At 39.0% G+C, this 19482-nt stretch overlaps 3 protein-coding genes across 3 annotated transcripts; 2 read left to right on the top strand and 1 right to left on the bottom strand.

Annotated features, from left to right (window-relative positions):
- Positions 1–3028: 3028 nt before the first annotated feature.
- On the top strand, positions 3029–14826 carry LOC6563323. The gene is made up of 4 exons (XM_032737597.1): positions 3029–3074; positions 10199–10355; positions 10694–10792; positions 14510–14826. Exons 1-4 carry the CDS (start codon positions 3066–3068, stop codon positions 14644–14646), a joined length of 402 nt encoding a protein of 133 aa, XP_032593488.1. The 5' UTR covers positions 3029–3065; the 3' UTR covers positions 14647–14826.
- Positions 14827–16942: 2116 nt separating this feature from the next.
- Positions 16943–18491, top strand: LOC6563322 (cysteine and histidine-rich domain-containing protein). Its single transcript, XM_001989636.3, has 5 exons — positions 16943–17094; positions 17162–17519; positions 17586–17802; positions 17861–18055; positions 18124–18491. The coding sequence occupies exons 1-5, from the start codon at positions 17034–17036 to the stop codon at positions 18385–18387; spliced, it is 1095 nt and encodes a 364-aa protein (XP_001989672.1). The 5' UTR covers positions 16943–17033; the 3' UTR covers positions 18388–18491.
- Positions 18379–19421, bottom strand: LOC6563600 (RWD domain-containing protein 1). Its single transcript, XM_001989635.3, has 2 exons — positions 19260–19421; positions 18379–19186 (listed from the first exon to the last, which is right to left on the bottom strand). Exons 1-2 carry the CDS (start codon positions 19333–19335, stop codon positions 18519–18521), a joined length of 744 nt encoding a protein of 247 aa, XP_001989671.1. The 5' UTR covers positions 19336–19421; the 3' UTR covers positions 18379–18518.
- Between the last annotated feature and the right edge of the window lie 61 nt (positions 19422–19482).

Raw genomic sequence — 19482 nt, forward strand, 5'->3', positions numbered from 1 at the left:
TGAGCCCAAACCAGTAGCTGTTCCGGTTATGACACATTTCCAACAATTTACATTTTCGGCAAGTTAATGCTCCTGTTGCTGCGGTTTTGAACTCATTTGATAACTTCCTCAACAAATTTTGTAATTTTAATAAACTCGCACGTAAATTATGTGTAATTCTTTGAGTGAAATGCTTTATGAGTAAAGTTAATAATTGCTTGCGCGTGTAGAGTGATTAATGCACTTGTAGTACCCGACTGGATAAGTCAGCCAAACGATTATAAAGTTTAATTGGCAAATAGTTGAACTAATATATCATCAACTATTTTTAGCGCATTTAAATATCCATTAATAAGTAGTCGACGGCTCGGTCATCGGTCATGTGCAGACAAGTTTTGGGCCCAAAACACTTTTTGCGTCAGCGTCATCAATTTTTTCAATTCCTCAAAGTGGCAATAACCTCAGGCCGGGCCAGGGCAAGCTGAGGCCAATATATTTGCTTCAAATGATTGATAACTACTACCATTTCAATTAAGCTGGCAAAACTCAAAAGCAAAGCAAAAAAGAAACATATAAGCAACAAAAGAAAGCCAAAGAAGGCAAAGTACGCGAAGCAAGGCAATTTGTTAATTGTTTAGTTGATCAGCCACCAAATCAATGGCAATCGACAATTAAGAATGTTAATTATTCAACGGCTTTACAACAATTACCAATTGGCCAACTGAACTTGACCCCAACGGCAACTGAAGACAATGCAAAATACATCATTTATACACAAGTACAAAATAATATTTCAATTTGATTTGATTTTTGCGGTTCTCTGCCACTTGTTGCATCGCACAAAAAGAAGGCGATTTTGCGGCCGCCCCGCGTCCGACACCTGCTGACAAACTGAACTTGAACTTGGTATTTCAATTAGCCGGCTATTGCCAAGTCCACCATTTCTGCCCTCTCTCTATCTCCCTCTCTCTCTCTCTCTCTCTCTCCCTCTCTCTCTCTCTCTCTCTCTCTCCCTCTCTCTCTCTCTCTCTCTCTCTCTCTCTGTCTCTCTGTCTCTCTTTGTCCGACAACACATGGCTAGAAATACAACAAACGCATTGCTTGCATAACTGCGACAAGTGTGCAATTTGTATTTAATTGAGTGCATTAATTTCGAGGGCTGTTCATTCAGTTTTAGAGCTGTTCTTTGCATTTACAATAAAATAAAAATTTTAATTAATAGTATTAGAATAAAATCATAAAAATACCTTAGCTCAATAAAGCTGTTAAGATTGTTTTGTAATTTCTTTTTTATTTTATTCTAGATTCATAATGAATGTGCTCAAGAGATATTGACTGTAATGTATGTTCATTTAGTATTAGAGCTGTTCTTTTGGATTATCAAAAAAAAAACGAATTTTAATTAAAAATAAAATACAAAATTCAAGCATAGAATAAGATGATTCCAAGGTCTTGTCTTCTGCTACATAAAGTTGGCAAAGTTGTTTAGATTGCTTGTGTATTTTTTTATAAGCTTGAATATAATGTTTTGAACGGATGAAGCCTGTATTATATATACATGCTTATAGAATGTGATCGAAAATATTTAATTATTAAACAAAAAATGTATTTATTCTATTGATTTTGCTACTTCCCTTTTCTACAAGCACAAATTGAACTGAGCAGAAACTACAAATATAAACACACTTATTTGATGAAACATCCCTCGTGGGCAGTTATTTGATCAGCCAAAAAGGTTCTTAAATGTCAAGCGTGCTATGTGGCACATAATCAAGCAATAGGAACAGTAAAACAGCAAAACCTTCTATTTAGTGCTTCCGGCAGGCAATTCGTGCATTATTATTATGATTTTGCATATTGCCACATATTTAATCATAAACGTAAATTGTCATTTAAATCAAGTCAACAGCAGTTCGCTCTCTCGTCTTACTACGCGTGGCCAGAGCAGCAGCAGCAACAACAACAACAACAACGAGCAGTCAAACAAACGGACCAACAGGCCAACAATCACACAAAAGTTTCACGGTCAAAACGACAGAGGCGGAAGAAATTGCCAAAGCCTCAACTGCTGAAAATACAGCAGCATTGTTTTTGTTGCTGCTGCTGTGTTGTTGTTGTTGCTGCAATTGTTTTTCACCTGCAATCAAGCCAAGGTGTTTGTCAGCTTTCCTACTATTACATTTGAATTCGATTTGCATATGCAACCATCGAGACGTCGACTGATTGACCCGATTGAAGTGCAGCACTAGCTTGAAACTGGTTACCGGAAGGCACTCACTAGAAAGTTGCATTTATCTAATTTGCTTGCCATAGTCCGCCCAAGAACAACGACCATCACGTGTCGCACGTAGGCCAACAGCGATTGCACTCAAAGCTCAAAGGCGCTCGAGTGACAAAGAAGCCAACAGCAACAATAACAAAAAAAGCTCACTCACAAAAACGCAACAAACAAACAAAGCAAACGACGGCCACGTCGACGTCGGCAACGGCAACGGAGCACGCTTGCCATGCTTTATATAAAATCAACTGAGCATTTCTGTTGGAATTCATTAAACGTTTTACCGCACAGCTCGACGTACGTACGTACCATATACACACACGATCCGACGAGTCCGCGTTAGAGGCGTGCTCCCGCAACCAGGCATTACACACACTACACACACACACACACACACACACACTTTATTACTTTAAATATTCAGGCAGCTGTCAGGTGAACAGCATCCAGCTCGTTGTGTTATTTATTTTTGTATATTAGCCAAGAACGCGTTTGACTTTCAGTTTCATTTGAGTCGCGTGAACGCAAAGAAGATTTATTTCAAAATTAAGCATCAACAAATGCTAATGAGCTTTAAAATTTAAAAACAAACCAAAAATAACGAAATATTAAATAATATAAACAAACAAAATCGTGTGTCGTGTTGTTGTTAAGCAAAAATAATAATAATACAAAAAAAAGAAAAGTGCAGTGCCCAAAATAAATCATTAAAAGCGAATAAATTTTTGAAATATTTTGTTAACTAATTGCAGCTCAGCGCACAGCAAACATCTTACAAATACAAAAACAAAAAACCAACAAAATCAGCATGAAATTCGTAAGTACTACAATGCAAGAAAAAGTGTAAAAAGAAAATCAAAATTATTGCATTTTGTTTTTTATATTTTGCGTATGTGCAATTTTTGTTTGCCAAGCAAAAAAAAAGTTCGTTGCCTAAGTCTTTTGTTTAGTGACAATTTTCACAGCATTTACACTGATGCTCAGCTTAATGCGAATGCAATAGAAATAGCAATAGCATTGACAAGCACACACACCACCATTCACCAACTCAAATTGAGTCTACATATTTTTGGCTTTAAGGCTATTGTGGTATTCAGAATTTTTATTGGCCACGTGAATTTATGGCCAACTCTGTTGACTATTTTGCCAGTTGTCGTGTGTCAAGCATTTTGTCGGCATTAAAGACATGACAAAGCTACACCGCAAGCATATAGATACATATATTTATGTACATATGTGTGTTACTATTCATAATCGTATTTAAATATACTCACACAGAGATAAATATGCATATGCATATGTCTGTCTGTAACTGCCTATTAAGCTGTTAAGTCGCAGACAATGGACTTTGCCTGGGGGCGCGCCACATCTACAGCTCCATTCAACATCCAGGCCATAAATTGTACAGCATATGAAATACATACAGTATGTTATTATGCAGTCAAACACGCATTTAACAATTTCCGCCTAGCCAAAATGTAAGTGTAGGCTATAAGCATTCAATTTGCAGCATATACAACAATTACACGCAGAAAAAACCAACGCAAATAAGAGTGAGAGGGGAAGTTCAAGTTCATGTTGAAGGCCGCGGTCGCAGCAGACAACTAGCAGACACTTGTTTACAGATCAGGCAACAGCAGCAACGCAATCGCAAAAAAAGAAAAAAAATAACGTGCTTGGGCATGCGTTTTGCAACTTAATTGAAAAAGTGCGATATACACGCGACAATACACACACACACATGTGTGTGTGTATATGCCCCAAAGCCAGAGTCAGAGTCACAGTCAAAGTGACCAAAACTGGCGCTGCTGCTGACCAACTTCTTGGCCATTGCGTGTGGCTCGCAGCAACGTCATGAATGTGCATAAGTGTACATGAGTGTGCATGAGTGTGCATGAATGTGCGTGTGTACGTGCAACCATAAATTAAACAACTATGAAAAACGCCAGCGTTCAATTCATTAGAGTCACATGTTATGCAATTGCAACTTCTACTGCAGCCGGCACTCGACAGTCGGCAGTTGTCGTTTCATCCCAGCCTACATTTGTTGGGCACCTTGGGAACCGCACTCAGCCTGCTGGCAAATCGCATTCGATTAGGCTTGAACCATGTTAAAAAAAGAAAAAAAACAAACGAAAAAAAGAGATTTATTAATTGCTCGACAATCGCTTTAATTCATTGGCTTAATCGTCGTTGGCATCGCCATCAACTTGTCCTCGTCGTTGCATTTTACACGCTTTGCGTGTAGAAATTCAAATTAATTGCCATAAATTACAATTGCCTTGCGTTGCGCTTGGCTTCGTCCGCTTTGGCCCGTTTAGGCCAAATACACACACACACATGTCTATATGGTCTAATGAAGATGTCTCGCCGCAATGTGACACTTGCTCAATACACAAAGCACACTCTCAGCAATTGTCATGCATAATTGCCAGCCATCATTTGACTATGTGTGTGTGTATGTGTTTCTGAGCCAGGCTAAAAAGCGGGCTTTGCATGTACTTTATTTGAAATTCACAGTTGAATTCACACGCACACTACTTGCTTAGTTCTGAGTGCTTTTATTATGCTACTGCTTAATAAAATAATGCACATATTTAATGAACTTAATTAATACTTATTTGTGCGATATATTTACATATATTTAATATCTATATAATATATTTAATAATACAGAAGTACCAATTGTAACTTTCAATGACACCAGAATTAGAACGTCTTCATTTTCGAGAACCTTCATTCATTTTTTAAATGAAAATTGAAATTATTAAATTCATTCGGGTATTTTACATTTACACATTTAAGTTCTTTAATCAATCAATCTTTTAATCCAGTTAAGTTAATTTAAATTATTAAATTCAAAGCAAGCAAGCTTTTTTCAATTTCCGTGTAATTTTCGAATTTTTTCTTATATAGTTAATATTACTTTATTTAGTAGTTAACATAGTTAACGTGACTTTCTTTAGTTAATTTCATTGTTCCTAAAAACTCATGACGAATCCTCTGGGCAGTCATGGGTGACTCTCCTCCAAATACATTTGAAGCAATGGCATCCAGTACCCGTAGCCGTTACCATGTCATTTGATATCAGGATTCCCATCGGTCGCGAACAACGGTTTCTGTTTCGATTTTATTTATTTGTTTTTTCGTTATTTGAGGCTATTTTTATTACGATTCGGTTAGTGCGGTGCGATTAGCGATTTTCTGAAACGCGCAGCTGTCGCAATCAGAGCTGAAGCCATGTTCAAGCTAGTCAGTCACTCAGTCAGCCAGTCAGTTAGTCAGTCAGCCAGTCAGTGCGCATGGCAAGTGCCTGGCGTACACATGTTCCACATGTCCAGCCACAATTTGGAGAGTTCGTGGTGGTGGTGCTACCCACATGCGAGTGGTGCGCGTGTACTGTGGCTTGCAAAATAGTTATGTTAGATTTATCGTCCGAGCGGACTCGGGACGGGGCCAAACCATTACCATATTTATAAGGCATGCCAGAGACAGTCAGTGGGTCCATCAGTCCGTCAGTCGGTCAGTCAGACACAGTCGACAAGTGCGTTGTGTGTTGGTATTTTGTCATAGCTTAAGAGCTACAAATTTGTTACGAATTTTGTTGCAGCATGAACTTGAACTAATTTTGGGAGCAGCGACAGACGTCGCAGCAGCAGCAGCAGCAGCAACAACAGGAAAAGGAAAAGTGTTTCGATTCTCACGCTGACCAGTTTCGACAATTTTGCACTTCCTAAGCAACGAACTGTGGCAAATTGATGCTTGATAATTGCTTGAGCAATTGCGATCAGCGGGCAGCTGCTCACAGCCTCAAAGTCAGACACAATCTCAGGCCAGGCGCTGGCATCATTTCCAGCTATTAAACACAATTGAAAGTAATTTAAAGTTGTTGCTGTTGCTGTTGCTGTTGTTGATCTTGTTGTACCTACTAAATACAACGGACAGTCGACTCTCAATTCGACTTTCGGCTACAATCGACAAAGACATCCAGGCCAGGGGAGCCATGAGTCTGGAGCCAAAGCCAAAGCTAGAGCTCAATGCTTCCGTGTTGAAAGTCAATGCACAGTTGCTCAATCGAGCGTTAACCTGGCCAATATAAGCATCTGAAGGAGTTACTTGCTGCTGTTGCTGTTGTTGCTGTTGTTGCTGCTGATTGTGGGCGTTAACAATCATTAACAAGCGATAACAATGTCCAACTTATTTTCATTTTTGTAGCTGCGTAAACTTGAGCGCATTTCAATTGTTCAACATTCACTTTTGCAACTGTCCAGAGAAGTGCACATTAAACAAAATTTGTAATGCTTGCGCTTGGCAAATGACAATCCATTTAAATAAGATTAATTAACGCCCCAGCTGAACTGAACAGGCCTCATTTTCCATTTTTCTTTTGCACATGACTCATTTTTTATCCCATGCAAATTTTTTGCTTAAACCTGCGGGTATCGCACCATTTGCCCGGAACAACTAATTGAAAGTTCATTTCGAGTTTATTATACTTTTTTTTTTAAGTTTTGAAAATACCAGGCACTTCGGTTACCTGTTGGAATGGATTATTCAATATGTTTCTTTTGTACTTCAGCTTGTAAAGTAATAAAAATAATTTATTTTTACTACACATTTGAGCCAATCAAAATCTAAACGCCAATAAATGCCAGCGCAAAAATGAAAAATCTGATTGAAAAACAACTAAACATTTGTGCAAATTTGTGTGCTCACAGCCCAAATACCCTGTAAACGAAAATCATATAAAATTCAACTTAAGTTGCACATAAAATTAAAATTATCTCAAATAAGTTTAACAATTTAATTGAACTTTATTTATAGATTTTGGTATACAACTTTTTATGGATTTGGATCTTAACTTTTAAAATTGTAAATGAAAATTGAGTATAATTTGCAGCAATTGAAGTAATAATTTACACAGAAAATAGAACAATTCTTGAAATGAATTAATTATTGATTCTCCAAGGAGATTTTTCGATGAGTTATAGTACACCCATGAGCTCCCGTTTCCAGAGCATATAAATTCGCTGCTAACAAGGCACTGTTGTGGTTTCTTTTTTTTCTATTTGTTGCTCTTGTCCAGTTGTTGCTGTTAGTGTTTTTTTTTTATTTAGGCTTTTATGAGCTGGCACGGGCACGCTCACATGTTGCTGCACTTAATCATTGTTTGTGGGTGGGTGGGTTTTTCGCATAAGCCGCCGTTGGCCAACAGTCTACAGTTGCTGCTGCTGCTGCTGCTGTTGTTGCTGCTTTTGTTGCTGTTGCTGTTGTTCTTGTTTGTTGCCATGTTTGCCTAGCAAACTGCCAGGCATTCCAAGCGCCGCCCAATTGCGAAATCATATCTAAGGTCATTTGTTCAACTAATTTGCACCGGCTTCGATAAGGGCGGTGAGGGGTAAAGTGGATTAGAGCTGCCATATGGAATGATTGTAATTTCAATACAAACCGTTTTGTTCTCATGCCTCAGCGTCAAACAAATTAACTCACATTAGCGTGCTGCACGGTTTTCGAGTGGCAATTTCAGTACGGATTCCTTGCGGCTAGCCATAAAAAAACTACAAAAAAAAACTGAACCAAAAAAGTATCAAAGTACTGAGCTTAATTTATTTAATTTGCCTAAACGACTACTTTCAAAATCTGCTGCTACAATCACAACTGAGTAGTTGTCCACAACTATGCGTAGACTGACAAAATGAAATCTGTGAAAATGTGGTAGAAACGCAGCCTCCGGCCCGCAGCTGGCGACATTTTGACGGTTTACATGTGTAGCATGCCACAGTGTCCACACTAGCTTCCAGGGTGCGGCAGCTCCACTCAGCGAAAGGACGCCTAAGCAAGCTGCATAAACTACCCTTAAGACTTTATAAGCGCAAAAATATGTTGCTTATTGTAAACTTATTAAAACGGAGATCTCATTTATCTGAAATAATTTTGGTTTTTGCTTTTCTCATCATCTTTAATGAGTTTTATGCTCATGCAAATGAACTTCAAGACTTGCACAATATTTTTGCTTAGTGTAATCACTGTCAACACTACAAAAGGCTCGATTTCAATTCTCAATTTTGTAATGTTGATAATTGCATCCTCAAACCAAAACTCGTTTAAAATATGTAAATATCCAACTTCTGTTCTAGTTGGTAACTTGAATATAAACAATTATTTATCTCAGTGTAAACACAGCTAAATATTGATTTCCTTTACGTGGATTTCAAAAATGAAATGTTTCTTTTTTTTTGCACTTATTATGATGGATCAAAAGCTTACAACCTTATAGCCAAGAGTTTTGACAGCTGATCGCCTATTAAATACTCCCACACCACAAAGGTGTTATTAATCATGGTTTAAATGAGATCGTTTAATTCTCTGATAGCATATATGACAAATGCCATGTTGAGCTTCTAAGCCTGTAAACTCTAATGTGGCAGTAGACGGCGGGTCCGCGACTCGGAAGACAAATATGCAACAACAACAAAAGTAACAACAACAATCATGAATTAATTAAATTCATTTTCACAAGTTGGCGAAACTTTAAAGTCTAGACGTAGGCAACTGGTCGCCTTGTTTGCATATTTTTTTTTGTTTTTCTTTTTTGATTATTTACTTCCAAGACATTTTTCAGTGTTCGCTGGTATTGTTGTTGTTGTTCTTGTTTGCTATTGTCGTATGCATATTTTTGCTAATAGCAATTAGCGTTGTTGTTGTTGCTGTTGCTGTTCTTGTTAGAGCTGCTTGTGATTTTTTGTTACATGTAGGGTGCTCGTAAACACTTTGCAGCATATTAAATCATTTGCAGTAGCACAAAATCAACAACGAAATTTGCTTGCTTAGATTAACATGCTGGACAGCAAATGAAAAATGAGATTGCGCATACGCCCTGCAGTGCAATGCCGATTGCAGACTGCGGGCGCGGCCCATTAGGCAATTAATGATGCAAAAAGCTTTAAAAAGCCACAACGAAACCAAAGCATGGCAAAACCCCAACAATTACTCGGTAAATATGGATGAATGTGTGGGCTCAAATCCGATTACAGAATATAACAACTGCACACACTACGATTAGTATGCATTCGATGATGATGAGGCAGTTGTATTTTGAATTTTGGACTTTTTGCAAAACCAGTTCTAATAGATCTTTGCAGGCCCTATGATTAGTGTCCAGTGTGAGCCAATTGCGTGACGGCTTTAAATAAGACATTGGACGCAACACCCGCCACACTTTGTGGCACAGTTACCGAAGCTGCCAATTTCAGCGCCCCAGCCTGTCGACCATTCAATGAGAAAACAATAAATTCAAGCGCCTCGCGGACAGCCAGATATATTTATAACCACAAAGCCAATTTGCACAGCATGCTGCATTGGACCCATTGATGAATGCCGCCGCAAGCTTCCACAAGAGCTGGCCACAAAAATAAAAAGCAGACAGTTCGTTGCTCCTTAACGAGCTGCAGCTGAACGCTTATCACTGCATTAGATTCGATGCATGCGAATTGGGTCAGCGTTTTGTGAAATTGAAATTGGAAACTTAAGTGAAACTATATAGTTGGCAATTGTCATAAATTTGTTTCCTATTCTTATGCAATCGCCGCTAATTACACGTATCTCTCGCTCTGCATATGAAAAATGGCCAAAGAACCGCAACGGGCTATTGGCTATTGGCCATTGGCTCTCAGCACTTGAAACTTGGCCCGTGCTCGGCTCAAGTACACTTGCGCGGCATTCTATGGTTTACTGTTGCTGGTGCCGCTGTTGCTGGTTTAATTGTTTTTCATATGCTTAGCTCCGCTTTGGCAATGACACACATTTCAATGGCTTAATCGCTTTGACCGTATTTGTCAGCCGTATTGCCAAGAAACCAACAAACTGCGCGCATTAACCATATCAATGTCTATTCTATTAATTTTGATCTCTCTCCTTCTCTCTCTCTCTCTGTCTTTGCAGTTAGTCACCATCGCTGCTCTGTGCCTGTGTCTGGCTTTTGCTGCTGGCCAACAATACTTTCTAGGACAGTTCCCTAGCCGTTCCCGCTTTGCCTTCGATCCTCTGGCGCTGGCACAGCCCTCAGCGCCCCAGGTGCGCGATCCCCGCCAGAACAGAGGTAAGTTTGTCCTGATAGAAATATTTAAGTTGCTACCACCAAAATACAGTTGAACTTCTCTAAAACCAGAGAGAACTTCGGGGACAAAATAGGACTACTCAGCACAGCAATAAGTTTCATATCCAAAAATACTAAAATTGAATCAAATTCGGATAATTTGAAAAGTTAAAAATCAAATCAAAATGGTTTTCCTTAAAATTTCAATAACTATCTTATTGTAACCTAAAGAAAATTTTTTTTTCTCAAGTTATAATCTTAATCGCTTAAGTTAGTTATACTTTTTCATACATTCTGATATTTTCTATATTTGTGAATTATAATTGTTCTTGATTTTGCAGGACCCGTTGTGTTCCCACCCTCGCCTCCGGATGCAATTGAGGAGTCAAGCGGTGTTGTTGTTGGCGCCTCTGGTTTCGGTTTTGTGCCACCACAGCAAAGTAATACATTCAAACGCACGGTCTAAACAAAAATAGAACCTAGGCCATTCTCAAGTCACATGCACATATACTCACACTCACACACACACAGACACTAACATATAAAGCTTTATTAGTGCAATTAAAGTAGTGTTTAAATATGAAGTCTTGTTTAGCTTATGCAGTTGTTAATGTATTTTAATTGTTTAATTATTGTCTTTTAATTTACCCTCCAACCCACGTCCAACTCACAGGCACAATATTTGGTTAACTGCACACACACAAGCACACAGCCATAAGCACAAGCACAAGCACACACACAACCCCACACACACAGACACACACACACACACACACACATATGCATATGCATACTGCACTCTGTATTGTCAATGCCAAATGCAGCGCCGGAAACAGAAATGTCCATCACCGTAAATCGCAATCCAATTCCTAATTAAGCACCCAAGCAGTTCCACAATCCGCTCCAATCCCAGGCCATCCTATCCTACACCCCATCCCCAACCCACACACACACATACACACACCCATAAACACCCACGCACACGCTCAGCGCACAAGCTAACATTACAAACAAAAAATAATAATAATAATGTGTAATAATTAAATTGTTTATTAGGTATTATTTAGTTGAATTATTGTTATCTAATTGCAAACCCATCAATTTAAATATTATTATTCTGCTTTTTTATTTATATTTGTATGTTCTTCTTATTTTATTTTATTTTGTCCGATTTTATATAATTTTAATTTTCACCTTTGGAGCATTTACATTTTGATTTAATTTTATTTGTAATTCGAAATTTTTATATTTTTCGTTGAAAACCATCTAAATTATAAATAAACAAAACTATTTTACCAAAACCAAAATGCACATCAAACTTTATTTTTCACATATCTTAGACAATTTCAGAAATTTTACATTTTGATTTTATTTTATTTGTAAATCGAAATTTTTTATTTTTAGTTGAACACAATCTAAATTTTAAATAAACAAAAACTATTTTACCAAAAACCAGAATGCACATCAAACTTTATTTTCACAATTTTTATTTTTGTCATCATTTGGCCAGCCAACACTCGACTTGTTTTCAATAATTCTTTTGTAGTTTGTGGTTTTTATTGTTTTTCTTTTTGTTTTGTACATGCAAATGCACCACTTTGGTTTTTTGTTGATATTATCGTACGTTTTTCATGATTTCTTGTAGCAATTATTGTAAGTGCACACAAAAGAAACGTCAAATTAACAAAGTCAGCTTTGAAGTTCAGCGACACAAATCGGTTGTAAACCGAGATAAATGTAACGACGTGGGCCACACTCTTTAATCCTCACTCATCACTCATCGGCTTTAGCTTTCGAGTGGGCACAAGATTGTAAGGTACTCAAAAGAGATATTGTGGAAGTAGAGGAGAGTAGAGCACTTCAAAAGAGAAAGAAACATGGATATTAAGTATTCATCGAAAGCTGCTGTTGAAATCTGGCGAAACAAGTGTATTTGGGGTTATCTTTTGCATCCACCGATCTACCAATCACCATATTAATGATTTTTCCGCATTACTTTTAGGTTTAAAGCTTACCAATCGGTTCAAAGTCTTTCAACTCATTTAAAATTTAAGTCAACCCGATATAAACCGTTTAGTTATGGCTCAAACTGGTTTACGAAAGTAAATTTTATATTTATGTTTATTCGACGACAAATTTAATATTTTAGCATTTAGTTTTACATTCCAAGCTGTTTTTAAACACAGCTAAATCGTTTTAAAATTGTTTAATGCTATTGCAAAGTAGTAATCAAGTCAGTCTCAAAAACCCATATTATATCGACATGGCAACAAGTATTATTCACTTTTAATTGGCCCGCACTTTGTATAGTTGAGCTACATGACAAACAAATCATTCAAACTATTCAACCTATGCCATTTACTATCGTTTTATAAAATTGTTACCAAACTAACCATACAAAATCTCTCCTTATCACCTACGGATAAAACTGTGGCCAATAACCAAACACACCTTCTGCATTCTCCTTTTATTAATTGCGAACTTAGCTCTCTCCACTCAAAAAATTTGACTATCGCCTGGGCATGCCAGTCAGCTTATGATGATTAAAGTACCGCATTGGAAAAGGCAACAAGCGGCTATAAAAAATGAAACAAAAACAAAATAGTGATCAACAATTTTAACGACAAGCAAATGTGTTGGCCCCAAGCAACAGGTGCTGCAGCAGCAGTCAAGACTTGAGCCGCATATGGTTATAAATGCTGCCTGTCTATGAGCTCAATGAGCACACACACAATCAGGCATTTACATAGTCTATGTGGATTTTGAGGGAGATAGATAGGACAGGGAGAAAGAGAGGAGGGGTGGGGGACCAGTGAAACTAATGCTTTGCAAAATATGTTTGTAGTTTGTATTTTTACTTTTGTTTTTCTTCATGTATACCCTGCAAACTAATACAATTATTTTGAAGGGGCATGTGCATGCTTGGAGTGAGTATGCTGTAAACCTTTAGTTAAAGGTATCTTGCAGTCGAGCAGCTTTGATTAAAGCAGTCTTACTTGCTTTTCTTTGTTTTTGGTATTGTTTCTCTTTTTTTGCATATCGAACGAAAAATGGAGCAAATTTTTTTGGTTTCTTTTTTGGTTGTATTATTGTTTGCTGAGCCTAGTAACACAAAAAAGCAGCCAATAGGCCAATAAGCTAGAGGACTTGGACTTACTTAGTACACAAATGCATGGAAAGACATTTCACAATGAACAAGCGAAAAACGAATAAATGAAAAAACAAACGACACTAAGTTGAGATAATTTTTACAATTTGACAATTTATGCACGATTGGCGACTGCTTGGCTGGTAGCCTGGTTACCTGGCTGCCATGGTAGCCGCATAACCGATACCATTTTGCCAGCCAGCAGCAGCCAAATGGCCATTGTGCAATTAATTTTTGCATGCCCAAAGTTCTCTGTACGAAACATTCACACACACACACAACAGCAACAACAACAACAAGTTACGCAGCGCAATGCTTCCCGATGAGGACTGCCTGTGGCTAGACGGCTGTGGAAAGTGCAACAAACGCGTTACTAGATTAATGGTCAACTGCAAAAGTCGCAATGGTGGCACAAACAACAGTTGCAACCGCAGCGAATGCGAGCAATTTGCCAGCCACCCCCACTAATAAAAATATATACACCAGGAAAACAAATTGAGATTATTTGCCTAAAGGAAAATTTGATTGATTTGATGAATTAATAGACATATTCAGGTGTACACGCAGATTTCCCCGGAGGTGGCTTTAATGCCACTGCAGAGGCAGATATATTCGACTCTATAGACATAAAAAAATCATATAATTTTGGGTAAAAACTTTTTATCTAAGTGTAGACAGCTTGCAGCGGTGTTCATGAAACAGGCATTCTACGCTGCTGGACACATGCCCGAGCAATTGACAAGCTGTGATTGACGAAGCGCTTAGCCTTCAACATGTGTCGGCTTTGGCCAGTTGACGCCCACACTTGGAATTTACCAGTTGGCAGCAGCAGCAGCAGTAAAAGTCACACCACTAATCTCAAGTGCACCCGCCCAAGCCTAACATTATTAATTGTAAATTGTTGTTGCAATCGCACTCGTAATTATGCCAAGTACAAAATGACCGCCAAAATCTAAATTGACAATGCTATTTGTTTCTTTCTGCTTTACCTGTTTCACTCTCTTCGCAGCGGTGGCAGCTGTGGCAGCGGCAGCCGGCGGTGTTGATCCAACGTATTTCAGCACAACATTTCAAACGCCCGACACATCGTATGCAACATTCAACTATTACAGCAGTCCATATAATACGCGATACACTTACTTCTGAGACTGGCTGGGAGTGGGAGTGGTGGGCTGGTCCCGAATCGAGTCCAGGAGACGAGGCGAGTCGAGTCGAGTCGACGCAAGTCGAGTTGAGTTGAGTCGAGTCATGTGTAAGTAGTCAGTTAATGAGGCGCCTAGGAAAAATATATATCTAATGCTGTTGTAAATAAATATGTAAAATATGCAATTTGTGTTTAACTTGTGTGTGCGTCGAGTGGGCAACAAAATACCCACAAATCTATTGCCGTTGGCTGTTTGCAATTGTTTAAGTATGCACAACAAACGAAAGACTCAGGAAACGAACTTGAATGCGCGCAAGCGTTAAGCAAACAAATCAGCTGAGTTATCACTGCACTGTGATGTTTACTGTTGCGTCTACACTCACAGAAAAATATATAATCTTAATTTTAGAAAATAAATGAGTTGTCTTTGCTTGCAAAAAACAAGCACTTAAATTAAGGATAGTAGTTTTTAGAAAATGTAATTCTAAAATTAATGGTTATCATTTGTAAATTTTAATCTCGATTTTTCTAAAACCTAACCACAATATTCAGAATTGATTAATTATATTAAGCTAAATTTGTAATAATATTGTTTTGGAGATTTATGATATTTTATAAATAAATAGTAATTAAAATTGGTTTTAGTAAATATAAAAATGAACTTTATGTACATACTTCAAAGTTTTAAAATCTGGCGATCTGTTCGATTTAAATTCTAGGATATACGATGTGAGAGTGTACTACTTGAGCATTTGTTTTTGTTACGTATTGCATAATTAGAAGCTTGTAATATAGATGCAATTGAATCAATGCGATGCTTATCGTTGGCCAAGCGGCAACGGCACTAGTTAAAACTATATAGCTCAGTTCGGGGGCTGAGGCTGTGGCTGTGGCTGGGGCTTGCCATTGAAGTGTGAACCGAATATGCGTGATCGTTATGTATGGCTATGGGCTTTGGAATGTTTATTTGTTTGTTTGTTGTTTTTGCTGCTGCTGCTGCTGTTGATTTTGCACTGCGAATTGCAAGAAATCTGTGCAAGCGTTTGCCTTTGCATTTTGCGACAGAGTGACATGCCGCAGCGCACAATTGCATGCTGTCGTTCGTTATTGTTGCAGTTGTTGCTGTTGCTTTTGCTTTTGCTGTTTGCCATTGTATGTTAAATTACGTAGACGCCTATTATAGGCCAAGCCGGTGTGCCCGCGGTGTTAATTTCCATTGACACTGAGACTGGGACACACAGCAGCAGTGGCAAACGGCAAATAAAGCCCCTAATTTTTATTATATTTCTTTATTAATGCGAGAAGTTGCAGTGCAGTGCGACGAAATATCATAGAAAAAATGAGGTACAATTCTCGGGCACACAATTGCACAACAATGCAATGCAAAGCCAAGCAACAAAGCCTTCGCAGATCATTAGCAGTGGTGGTAGTGCAGACGGCATGATTCACAGCACCACCAACTGCAACAGCGACAGCAACTGCAAAAAAAAATTGCTACCAAAACGCGACGAATCAACAAAAAATGTAGATGTTTGCCCCGGACTTGTCATAATTTGTATTAAGTGCAAGTAAAATCGACAAAAGGCCAATCGCAATCAACGATTGCCAATTGGCAGGCATCGCGGCGTTGATAACCTTGTTGACCACAAGAATTTTTAAAGCAATGACAACTTGCTGAACGCTTGAGTGCAAGCTCAATTTATGTGTTGTCGCCGCGGGCGATAATTGAAACCATAACCGTGTCCCACGTACATTTTATACTTTTTATATGGTCGCAACAGCAAAGTTTGAACATCAGAACAATCAGCCCTACTCAGTTTCTTTCTCAGTTTCAAATCGTTAGCTTCGCCCGGTTTTTAATTAGCTTGGCTACATGACTCACAATTCGTCAGCAAACACAAACACATACACACACACAGACCTTTCTGGGAGTTTCGTCTGGTAAATCCTGTGCAGCAGTCACGTAGACCAAAACCCATGCTGACCTTCAGAACATTTGCCTTAATTGATTTGTATTTGAGTTCCGGTTTGCTCGCCGATTAGTAAATACCAATAAGATTAAAGACCCTTTCGAAATAAGCTCCATAATTCTTTTATTCAATTAATATGAATTAAATTGTCTGTTTTAATTGTTATCCAACTGGTTGCCTTTCTAAACCAAAAATACTGGTTTGTTTGCTCTAAGCGGATATTCAAAAAATCGTTACTATATCAGGTCGATGTAAATCAACAGTTAACTTGACAATTTATCGATATTCATGTGGTTCACTTATAAATAAGTTGGCAGCCTCTGAGAACAATAATCGGCCTGCCTCCACACTTCACATACGGTAGGCGAATTTTCTAGACCAATGCAGTTGCAAATATTTGTAAAATAAGAAGGACAACCATGCTGCAATGTTACAATAGAGGTTGTGGCCAGCGCTTCGATCCCGCCACCAATTCGGATGGTACATTAAATACCGAAACAAGAACATAGACGACAACACAACATTCATTGTTTTACTTTGCGCACAGATTCTTGCCGGCATCATCCGGGTACTCCGTTCTTCCATGACGCCTACAAGGGCTGGTCATGCTGCAGTAAAAAGTCGGTGGATTTCACAGAATTTCTGAACATCAAAGGCTGCACCTTGGCCAAACACTCCAATATTAAACCTGTCGAGCCGGAGAAGCCGGTCAAAGACGATAAGGAGGACAGCGAGCCGGTGGAAGTTGAAGTGCGTGCTCCCATAAAGCAAGCGCTGCCAAGACCAGCCATAGAAACGCCATTTACTGTTCTGCAACCAACAGTGGCTCCTGCCTTAAAGGAATCCATTGATGCATTGAAAAGCAGACCAACTGCTGCGCCCGCAGCAACTGAAGCTAGCGAAGAGTAACTAAAATTATCTATTTAATTTTTTGATTTGAAAATCTATTGACACATATTTTTTTGCCACAGTGGCATTGCTGTGGGCACCAACTGCAAAAACATTGGCTGCACATACTCCTACACGAACACGAGCAGCGACTACGGCGAGTGCACCCATCATCCTGGCGTACCCATATTTCATGAAGGCCTAAAGTTTTGGTCGTGTTGCCAGAAGCGTACCTCGGATTTTGCACAATTTATGGCCCAAAAGGGCTGTGTTTATGGTCAACATAAATTTGTTAAAAATGTAAGTGGCAACAATGACATGAATAAGATGTACATACTTATCTATTGATGCATGACAGGAGGAGGATAAAAATGTTGTCACATGCCGCTACGATTGGCATCAGACGGCCACAAATGTGGTTGTCGCAGTCTATGCCAAAAAATATCATTACGCCCAAAGCGTGCTGGAAGTGAATCCGATTCGTCTGCACATAATGCTGGTATTTCCAGAGCAGGAAAATGCCAAGTTCAACTTGGACCTAGAACTGCGTGGTGTAAGCTTATTTTAATTGTTTGAATCAGAAGTCGAATTTTAAATAACGCTTACATTATTTATGCATAGATTATCAATGTACAAAAGGCTTCGGCACAAATGTTTGCTACCAAGGTTGAGATAACGCTACCAAAGCTAGAGCCAGGCTCATGGTCAAATCTTAGTTTTCCACGAGAACGACTGCCAGCTGCAGTAAAAACTTCTGCTGCATGCAAGCCAAATGAAGATGGAAGTGATGACGAGTTCTTCGATCTGGACGACATTGAACTTGTTCAGCGCCATGGAATTAAGTTATCCGAAATGAGTATGCAAAAGCCAAATGGATTGGATTAATTTAATAGCAAAACTAGCATTTTATTTAAAACACCAAGTGGAGGCCTCACTGTGTGCTGAGCGCTGTTTTTGTTCGCAATAAACACAAGAATGCCTTATAGAAAGTTTATTGTAATATCGCAGAATGCCGCCTAATCATCGTCATCGGCGCCGGGCACCCAATCCTCATCGTCGTCGTCATCATCCAAATCCAGTTCACCAATATCTTGGAACAATGTTTCATCGATTTTAACATTCTCGATATTCTCACCGGCCTCCAGCAGAAACTTGATGTCCGAATCGTTCAATGTGTTATCGCACATAAACAGCTCCCTGCCCGTCAGCTTCTTACAATCATTGTTCTTTTCCCGTTTGGCAGTAATGCCCGTGCTCTCCTCGAACTCCAGTTTCCATTTCATAAATGTCTCGACAGTCACCCGCGTGCCTTCGAATTTCTTGCGTTCCGCCTCCTCGACCTCTTGCACCTTGCGCGCACGTTCGTCCTCCTGATGCTTCTTGTGCTCGTCCCATTGCACATTCAACCATTCCTGGGCACTGCTCACCAGCGAGAATATCATCTCCATGCCAATGTTCTCCTCAATTGTAAGACGTAGCTGCTCGAGCAGTTGCGCTTCGAAATTGTCTTCAAAATTTTCGGCATCCTCGATTTCTACCAGCGGTGCTTCATCTGGATATTTGGCTGTGTATGTGAACACCAGTTTGCAGGCTAAACCCTTTTCGCCGTCCTCCGCTGAATCAGCGTAGTACTCCTCTGTCGCAATCGGAATTTGAAATTTGTGGAAAGGCTCTGTTTCTAGGACTGCAAGGGACAAGTTGATTTTGGCAATTAAGTGTTTGGTATTGGACGAGACGAGATGAGACTAGCGAGTTACCGTCCATTTCTCCACAATATATGGAGTCGAGAGCTTCTATCTCACTGCTCTGGTCTTCTTTGTAGTTCCGGCTCATTGTGGAATTTTCTAACTAGTTTACAAAATAATAATAAAAATGTCAGCGATGCCGTGTTTGCCTCCGGTATCGCTTTGAGGTTATTTGTTAGGGTGACCTAGCAACGATCAGACGGTATGATGCCACATATCAACAAACTAAGTCAAA

The sequence above is a fragment of the Drosophila grimshawi genome, unplaced genomic scaffold (genome assembly GCF_018153295.1).
Source record: "Drosophila grimshawi isolate 15287-2541.00 unplaced genomic scaffold, ASM1815329v1 contig_311, whole genome shotgun sequence".
Classification (NCBI taxonomy): Eukaryota; Metazoa; Arthropoda; class Insecta; order Diptera; family Drosophilidae; genus Drosophila; species Drosophila grimshawi.

Excerpts from the sequence above, each read along its gene's own strand:
- LOC6563323 (XM_032737597.1), top strand. Across the intron at positions 10,356-10,693 it reads CGATCCCCGCCAGAACAGAG|GACCCGTTGTGTTCCCACCC; the intron begins GTAAGTTTGTCC and ends TTGATTTTGCAG. Across the intron at positions 10,793-14,509 it reads TTTTGTGCCACCACAGCAAA|CGGTGGCAGCTGTGGCAGCG; the intron begins GTAATACATTCA and ends CTCTCTTCGCAG.
- LOC6563322 (XM_001989636.3), top strand. The coding sequence starts at position 17,034 with ATGCTGCAATGTTACAATAGAGGTTGTGGCCAGCGCTTCGATCCCGCC. Across the intron at positions 17,520-17,585 it reads GCAACTGAAGCTAGCGAAGA|TGGCATTGCTGTGGGCACCA; the intron begins GTAACTAAAATT and ends TTTTTGCCACAG. Across the intron at positions 18,056-18,123 it reads TGGACCTAGAACTGCGTGGT|ATTATCAATGTACAAAAGGC; the intron begins GTAAGCTTATTT and ends ATTTATGCATAG.
- LOC6563600 (XM_001989635.3), bottom strand. The coding sequence starts at position 19,335 with ATGAGCCGGAACTACAAAGAAGACCAGAGCAGTGAGATAGAAGCTCTC. Across the intron at positions 19,187-19,259 it reads ATATTGTGGAGAAATGGACG|TCCTAGAAACAGAGCCTTTC; the intron begins GTAACTCGCTAG and ends TGTCCCTTGCAG.